We start from the raw sequence: 8,653 nt of genomic DNA, 5'->3' as shown, positions 1-8,653 counted from the left end.
AGTTACCAAGAGGCATTATAGTAGCGATAAAATTATATCGTGGTATCTTCACTATTGAATTGCACAATTGAAAGCTTAGAATATTATTGAATTCTTTAGGAGTGTCCTTTGAGAAGCATATTATACAAAAATAGTTATCTATCCGCTTGTCTAATTTTCCTTATTAGTCTATTTCAGAAAAAGAATCACTTTTCATACCCAAAATTCGACGTTACATATTTAAGATCACAGAATTTAAATGACATTTTGGTACAGTATACATTTTTTTAATTAATCACAAGGTTTAAAACTCTTCTCTATTTTTTTAAACCCCGTGCCAAATTAAATTAAAACAAACAAATCATAACGTAGGGAATATATGGTAATCATAGATGATCCTATTGTCTTGTCCTTTAATATTGCAAAATTTTTAACTTTATGTGAACTTGTTAATGTTGCTAATGTCACATAGTACTTCGTGTCATGGCAAAATGACATAACAAGGAAAGTGAAATTCCTCCTAGACTAAACTATTCTCAAAGTCGACTCCACATCGCTGTCGGTGGGTTTACGTCTGCATTTTTATGCCTTTGTGAAAAAGTCAAGCACCCACCTTTGAATCTAACGCAAAGCCAATCAGCAAATCCGACGTCGTTTTCCCTAAGAATAAAATATTTCATGCATTTTCACAGAGAAAATGACAAAAATGGTTCCTTAGGTTTGAGAGTAGGTTTTAAATAGTCCCTTAAATATGCACTCAACAATTTTGGTCCTTTAAGTTTGCCAAGAATTGACACTTTTAATCTCGGTCAAATATTTACCAATCTTGTCTATTAGATTTGAGGGAAACTATGAACAAAATAAAGAAAATTAACAGAAACTCACATTTCGAGGTATATTTTGTAATTTTTGCTATGTTTGATTTATTTCTAGAGGCTAGTGTAGCTTTTTGAGGTAAAAGCTTTTTATTTTATTTTATATATCTTCTTAGTGGCTAGTGCAATTTCTATGTTTTTATACTTTAGAATTTGATGAGATTTTCTTAATGTTTATGGTTAATTCTTTATTTTTCATTATTTATGTCAAATTTAACGAGCATAAGTTTTTGTTCCCCGCCCCCAAGAGCTCCTTTTTTTGCTCTCTTAATGACTTGAACCCACAACCTTCGGGTTGAACGTGAAGGTTCCTTACTATCTGAGCTACTCTCTCTTATCGCAAACATAAATTGTTAAATACTTTATCGGAGACTAAATGTTAACTTTCGGCAAACTTAAAGTATCAAAATGTTAAGTGCATACTCAAATGACCCCTTTTCTCCATTTTCACAATCCATCACGGTTCATACAGCTGAGCTACACCGAAAACCAACACAAACAAATCAAATCAACCATACAGAAAAAAGACATTTCCCATTTCGAGATCGAATGTGATAGTACAAAATAAAATCATAAACTGTAGCAGATCTTATAATGGATGGTGTGTCAATTAAAGTAGCATATAAAAATCTAAAACAGGAAGTAGAATTAGCAAACATCGATGATGAATCATCTCATAGGTTAGAGATACATAGTGATTGTTCATCATCTCCACCTAGGGTTTCCAATGGAGAAATCAACCACGATTGTCAACCTCAACCGCAGCCGCCTATACGTAACAGTTTGCTGACATTGATTCTAAGTTGCACAGTTGCTGCTGGTGTTCAGTTTGGATGGGCTTTGCAACTCTCTCTCCTCACTCCTTACATTCAGGTAAATAATCCGTTTTGTATAATTGTGTGTTAATTTTACTTGTTTACCGTTATGTTTCGATTTGTTTGACTATATATGGAGTTAAGAGATTAATGTATGTAGTTATACTAGTAATAGTGTTTGAATTAAGTTTATGATGTTAATTTCACTTGTTTACCGTTTTGATTTGACTTGTTTGGCCGGATATGGAGTTAGATATTAATGTATGTATTTATACTACTAATAGTGGAAGAAAACATTGGAGTGATCATTGGAATGTTTGTTTAGTTGAGGTTACATAATATCAAAATTAAGAATTTAGATTAGATATTTAAATTGAAGTTTAAGATGTTAATTTTACTTGTTTGCCGTTACGTTTTGATTTGTTTGGCTGGATGTGGAGTTAGAGATTAATTTATGTACTTAGACCTAAGTTGCTCGGACTATCCAAAAATGCTGCCGCACTCGTGTCGGATCCTCCAAGAATACACTACTTTTGGAGGATCCGACGCGCACCGGTCGATATTTTTGAGGAGTCCGAGTAACAGAGATTTAGACTAGTTATGGTGAAAGATAATATTGGAGTGATGACTGGAATGTTCCTTTAGTAGAGGTTACATTATATCGAAGTTAGGAATTTAGATTAGTGAATTAAAAGCGAAGTACTGAAAGTTGTATAAAAATGGGAGGAGTGTCATTAATATTTCATACCTGCATAACGAGTTCGAGCAACATAGCTGGCAGCAAGGTAGCGCTGCAAGGAGTGTATTTTACCACAGCATTGACAAGTTTCTGCCTAGAGTCTTGCCACTCAGCCGAGGGACGATTAAGTGGGAAACACTTACTGCTTCAGCGACTAGAATCTGGTTTGAAAATTTCCAAAACAAAACTTCAGGCAAAATTACTTGATTTGTATAACAATAGAAATGATGTTGTGTAAATTGAACTTTTAATGTCTAGTGGTTCACATGAACTATCTACTAAATTTTGCTTGCAATTTTCTATTGGTGGTTAGTAATGCAGAAACTGTCTCCATGATTAACCTTGTTGTTAGTAATGGACTAAAGGTTCTTGTATACATAAATAATTATTGACATGTATAAAAGCAGGAAATAAGAACTAATACCAAAAAAAATAAAAGAGTTAATATTGTGACCTGTAGTCAAGCACTTTGGGTTTCCTGGAGAACATGATACTTAGGATCTTTAGAATTGAGGACATCTAGAAACAAATTCATTTTGTAAATGCTTCCAGCTCCTAAAATTGAAAAGCTATTTGGAAAGAGAACATTGTTTGCACATGCTGGAGAGTTGACAAGACCATCAAAAGAATCTGGAGGATGATCCCAGCAGCAATCTTTTGGAGTATTTGGAAAGAGAGAAACTGCAGATGTTTTGATGGAATATCAACTTCCATAAGTATCATTAAGGCTAGATGTTTAGTTACTCTTTTCAGCTGGCACTTTTTCTCCCCTGTAAACAGTGTGGATAGTTTTTTGGATTTCGTTAGCTCCCTAACTCTAGCACAGTAGGGTCTTAGGGGATATCTTTTTGGATCTTTTGATTGGTTTACAGGTTTTTGCTCAGCTGGCTTCATGTTAATTCTTGTTTGAAGCAGCTTTATGCTTAGTTGTAACCTCTGCATCTTCTTGATGCCATTCTAATACATTTTAATTACTTCACCAAAAAAAAAAAAAAAAGAAGAGAACATTGTTTGCACATCTTAGTGTCCATTTGAACCTGGAGATGAACTTACAAAAAGACGTTAGATAGCGGTTGCTCTCTTCTCAATATACCAATTGGAAGCTATTTAGAATAGTTGAGTGGGTTCCAGTTTTTTTTTTTTTTTTCATAACTGAGAAATTCCGGATGCTAGTGGTGCACGGTTTGAAACGGATGGATAATGGGCAATCCTCTATTCTTCTCCACTTAAATACCAAACTTATGTATGCAGCAGGTTCGAATCCTTTGATATGCACCTAACCAACACATCATGTGCTGTGTTCTTACCGCTAGACAAAGCCCTTGGGATTGAGTGGGTCCCAGCTTCTAATAGTTTCCTGTAATGAGTACTTTTCATGGGCAACGGTAAGTGCTCATGAAGAAAAGACAACATTGGTGAGAAAGCAATAAAGAGCGATCACGTAGCTGCTTTTTGATCCACACTATATGGTAAAATGTTTTAATAATTAGATTATATGGTATATTTATTTTGTTTCTGTACACATTTACTTTATATACAAGAAGTCAACAACAACATACCCAGTGTAATCCCACAATTGGGGTCTGGGAGGGTGGTGTTTACTCAGCCTTACCGCTACCTTGTGAAGGTAGAGAGGCTTATCAATAGGCAAAACTCCCTCATACAACCATATTGGTTAGTATATGGTATATTTGTGTTGTTTCTGTGCACATATGGATGTATGACAACCGTATGTGTTGTACATCCAGAATTTCCATGATCAGAGTGGTTTATCATATAAACCTCCTTTCTCTTTTTGGTAAAAAGTTGTACACCCGAGACCAATTTCTTTCTGTACCAAAATTTGACTATTATAAAGGGAATAATTTTAGTCAGTAAAAATTCACACAAAATGTTTCAGCAAATAGCATTCTTTAATAGCTTAATGGCTTTTATATACAGCTTGCAGTTGATATCTTCCCCTTTGGGAGTTAATACTTAGGTTTTAAGAAAATAACAGAAATAGAAAGCAACATCATGTTCATGTCGTTACAGCTTGGTCATAGCAAAAATTCTTAGAAGGTTCGAATTTTCCACAGTAATCTCTTAATTCAATTATTGATCCAGCGCAAAAATGGTCTTTAAAATCTATAGCTGTTTTCTGCTAGCCTCGAGCAATAAGTTCGTATAATTTTATAACTTTTCAGTGGCTGCAGGCTTTATTTTTGCCTATTTCTAGTTGAGTTTCTTCTTTGCCTATAATTCTTCTTTTCTATGTTTTGCAGACACTTGGCATAGAGCATGCCTTCTCTTCTTTTATTTGGCTTTGCGGTCCTATTACTGGTCTTGTGGTAAGTGCCGCAATTAACTTCATTTTGAATACGTGGAGTTTTATTGCAGATTAAAAATGTCCAGCTAAAGTGATGAATGGCAGTAATTAGAATAGAGAGGTGTGAAAACAGCTCTACTGAGATAATATACTGAAAATATAAGATTGGGATAACCTTTGCCTGCAGAGCCAATTACATAAAAGCTACAACTTTTTGAAATTCTGTGGACTCATTAAACAAAAATTGTTAAGACTTCAGCCCATGTACTTAACATTGCAGATATGGCTTGCTGAACTATAACTTTTTCTTTTCTTTTGGAGCTCTGCAAAATTTGTTAGCTGTTCCTTGCATTAGAACTTTCTATCCTTTGATAAGTAAAATGAGGTCTCCAGATATATGGTACACACAAAGAGACTCACATATTGGAGAAGTATTTGCTGGAGCTTCATTGATTATTCAACTTAGAAGCTCGTCTTCCTGGATATTCTTTCAGGTACAACCTTGTGTAGGTATATGGAGTGATAAATGTCATTCAAAATATGGCAGAAGAAGGCCTTTCATTTTTGTTGGAGCTGTCATGATCTCTATTGCTGTAAGCATTTAGCAATTATCTTTATCCTATACTGAATTTTTTTGTTCCAGTTAAATCGGCTGAACTAAATCTTGTCATTTAGGTGATAATTATCGGGTTTTCTGCAGACATAGGATACTTATTGGGGGACACGAAAGAGCATTGCAGGTTTTTTCTTCCTCTTGTTCCTGTAATTTGGCATTATCTGAATACGCTGTGAAGTCTTTGATTAATGTGTGAAAATACAGCACTTTCAAAGGCACTCGCGCAAGAGCAGCCATTGTGTTCGTTGTTGGGTTTTGGATGCTCGATCTTGCTAATAATACTGTGCAGGTTAGCTTCTGAAAGTTTACTACTATTCTAGCGGTGTAGATGATTCTAGTAGATGTTACTATAATTGTTTTATGTTGGCAGGGTCCAGCTCGAGCTCTTTTGGCAGATTTGTCAGGTAAAAGTTCTGTTAGATGGAAGGAAGAATTTTTTCTTCAATTAGTTGATACAGTTGTCCTTTTGTTGCAATTTATTGAGATGTGTTGGTGACTTGGTTGTAGGTCCTGATCAAAGAAATACTGCAAACGCTGTGTTCTGCTCCTGGATGGCTGTTGGAAACATTCTTGGATTTTCTGCTGGAGCCAGTGGAGGTTGGCACAGGTTGGTTGTTCATTGCATATCTGAAGTGACATGGTGATGTTAAATGTATGTGCTTATTTAAAAAGATAGGTCCCCATCCTGCTTGAACAATAACACCTGTTCAGCATTCTTCGGAAGGGTCATTCCTTTGAATTTGTTGCGATATTAGTAGCAAAAATGTCTTCTCAACTAGATTTGGTTTAAACATTGCATGCTTAAGCTAGTATTTGACAAAACTTTGTATCTGGACAGATGGTTTCCCTTTTTGACAAATAGAGCTTGTTGTGAGCCTTGTGGAAATCTCAAAGCAGCGTTCTTAGTTGCAGTGGTGAGTTTACTGTCCTTGATAGAGCCCTTGTCTAGATATAGTAATTTCTAATTTCGAATCTTGAATATATGAGATCATCTATTTTAATTAGACATGTTTTTTCTACCTTGTTTATTATAGATATACATTGATAAAAATTGTTGCCAACAAAACACAAAAGGATGTTTTTGGATCTATTCGTCATATCCTGCATCCTTAGTAAAGATTTGCCTCGAGCATCTTATGTGAATAATGTCTTAAAATATTAATCACGTCCTCTTATGCATCTTGTCTCTTGCTAATGTACCACATTTTTTTTTTTTTTAAATCAACTACTCGCTGATGTACTATTGTTTATCATTGGCTTCTGAAATTAGATAAGAGTACAAAGACAATATTAACATCTCAATCCGGAGCTAGTTAGGGTTGGTTAGAGGCGACAAGAAAATCCCAAAAGATTCAAGCACATATGGAAAAACCAACAACCCTCAAGAACAACAACACCAACAACATACCCAGTGTAATCCCATGAGTGGGGTTTGGGGAGGTTAGGATGTACGCAGACCTTACCCCTACCTTTGTGGGGTAGGGAGGCTGTTTCCAGTAAACCTTGCCCCTGCATAGATAGAAAAACCAACAACCCTCAAGAACAACCCATGAAATCTATAAGATAAACATAAAAGATAAGGAATCCTTGATCCATATGAACTAGGATCAACACAAAAGCAAGCAATAGGTAGCTTGAAACTTTGCTAACACTAAATAGGGAACATGCCAAACAAAGTGGAATAGAGGGAGGTGTTTTGACTGTGAAGAACTAGTTCTACGCTTAAGTTTGAACTTATTAAAAATGAAATCTTCTATGGTGTTGTTACTGGCGTGATCTAGTACCCATTGTTCATTCTATGTCAATCAAAGTGCTTTCTGGATTATTTTTTTTTTTTTTAACAGGTAACAACTTTGTATTATAGACCAGTACTTAGGTAGTACTGAAAACCCCTTTACAAAAGAAAAAAGAAAACTAAGAAGCTAAGAAAGTAAAATCCTAACATGAGTCAAGAACTTCTAGGATTGATTCTGTATCTACAGAGGGATAAAGTGCTTTCTGGATTGTGAACAGGTCTTTCTGACTCTATGCACGTTGGTAACTCTCTACTTTGCCAAAGAAGTCCCACTGTCACCCAAGCAAACTAATCGCTTATCAGATTCTGCTCCTCTTTTGGATAGTCCTCAGAATACTGGCTTTGACCTTTCTCAATCAAAAAGGGAGTTACAGTCTGTAAATAATGTAGCAAATAATGAATCTGGGATGGGTCGCGTAGCAGATAATAGTCCAAAGAATGAAGACCAGAGACCTGAGCAGGATCAAGGTGATAGCTTCACCGATAGCCCTGGAGCAGTTTTGGTCAATCTGCTGACCAGCTTACGGCATTTGCCTCCCGCAATGCATTCGGTTCTCATTGTCATGGCTCTGACTTGGGTGAGTAACTGATTTTCTGGTTTATGCTTTAAGTAGCTGTACAAATTGCATTTTGCTGTATTCTATGAATTTTATTCTTTATGTTTCTTGTGATCTCTCCACTGCAGCTATTTATCTATCTTTCTGTTCTTTCACTCAGTTGTCCTGGTTTCCATTTTTCCTTTTTGACACGGATTGGATGGGGAGAGAAGTCTATCATGGGGACCCGAAAGGAGAAGCAGCTAAAGTAACAGCATATAACCGAGGTGTCAGAGAAGGTGCATTTGGTTTGCTATTGAATTCTGTAAGAACTCACAATTGAGAATCACCAGTTATCCTTTATTTAGATCTAATAAAAGGTGTTTTGCAGCTTAACTAGAATTAATTATCAGTTGAGAGCTTATTTATGTCTCTCTCATGACTGCCCCGCTGTCTTTAACGTCTTATATTATTGTGATGAATCTCCCTGAGCAGGTTGTTCTTGGCATTAGCTCCTTTCTTATTGAGCCAATGTGCAAGTGGATTGGTTCGAGACTTGTGTGGGCGGTGAGCAACCTCATTGTATTTGCCTGCATGGCCTGCACCGCTATCATTAGTGTGGTTTCTATCAGTGAACATTCTCAAGGAGTCCAACATGTGATTGGCGCTACTCGATCGACTCAAATTGCTGCTTTGGTTGTTTTCTCGCTTCTTGGCATTCCTCTTGCTGTAAGTTTTCTAATTACTCCGTATGTTTTTGTACCAGTTAGCTGCTCATCTAGTAGATGTAATTTTTATTTCTGTGGATATTGATACTTTTGGATGATAGTTCATCTTTTCATGCATTTTGCTCTAAATGCCTGCAGGTAACTTACAGTGTCCCTTTCTCCATCACAGCAGAGTTGACAGCTGATGCTGGTGGTGGTCAAGGTATTTCTTCGATCAATTAAAATTTTATGATGTCTTGCTTGATGAGGCGATTAATTGAAA

At 36.0% G+C, this 8,653-nt stretch overlaps 1 protein-coding gene across 2 annotated transcripts; it reads left to right on the top strand.

Moving 5' to 3' along the window:
* The first annotated feature begins 1,286 nt into the window (after window positions 1–1,286).
* Window positions 1,287–8,653, top strand: LOC132067490 (sucrose transport protein SUC3). Of its 2 annotated transcripts, none has more exons than XM_059460754.1 (12): window positions 1,287–1,727; window positions 4,673–4,738; window positions 5,211–5,309; window positions 5,392–5,456; window positions 5,537–5,621; window positions 5,703–5,736; window positions 5,840–5,939; window positions 6,171–6,246; window positions 7,346–7,705; window positions 7,845–7,988; window positions 8,159–8,392; window positions 8,530–8,653. In XM_059460754.1, the coding sequence occupies exons 1-12, from the start codon at window positions 1,449–1,451 to the stop codon at window positions 8,611–8,613; spliced, it is 1,626 nt and encodes a 541-aa protein (XP_059316737.1). In that variant the 5' UTR covers window positions 1,287–1,448; the 3' UTR covers window positions 8,614–8,653. The 2 variants fall into 2 exon arrangements, with proteins under 2 accessions (XP_059316737.1, XP_059316738.1); XM_059460755.1 differs by having other exon boundaries at window positions 1,657–1,727; window positions 5,417–5,456; window positions 8,530–8,647.

The sequence above is a fragment of the Lycium ferocissimum genome, chromosome 8, assembly GCF_029784015.1.
Source record: "Lycium ferocissimum isolate CSIRO_LF1 chromosome 8, AGI_CSIRO_Lferr_CH_V1, whole genome shotgun sequence".
Taxonomy (NCBI): Eukaryota; Viridiplantae; Streptophyta; class Magnoliopsida; order Solanales; family Solanaceae; genus Lycium; species Lycium ferocissimum.
This window is presented reverse-complemented; position numbering and strand designations above follow the sequence as displayed.

Bases quoted from the DNA above. Each gene is read 5' to 3' on its own strand.
- LOC132067490 (XM_059460754.1), top strand. From the start codon at position 1,449: ATGGATGGTGTGTCAATTAAAGTAGCATATAAAAATCTAAAACAGGAA. The intron at 5,310-5,391 runs GTAAGCATTTAG...CTTGTCATTTAG, and splicing joins CTGTCATGATCTCTATTGCT to GTGATAATTATCGGGTTTTC. The intron at 5,622-5,702 runs GTTAGCTTCTGA...TTATGTTGGCAG, and splicing joins TTGCTAATAATACTGTGCAG to GGTCCAGCTCGAGCTCTTTT.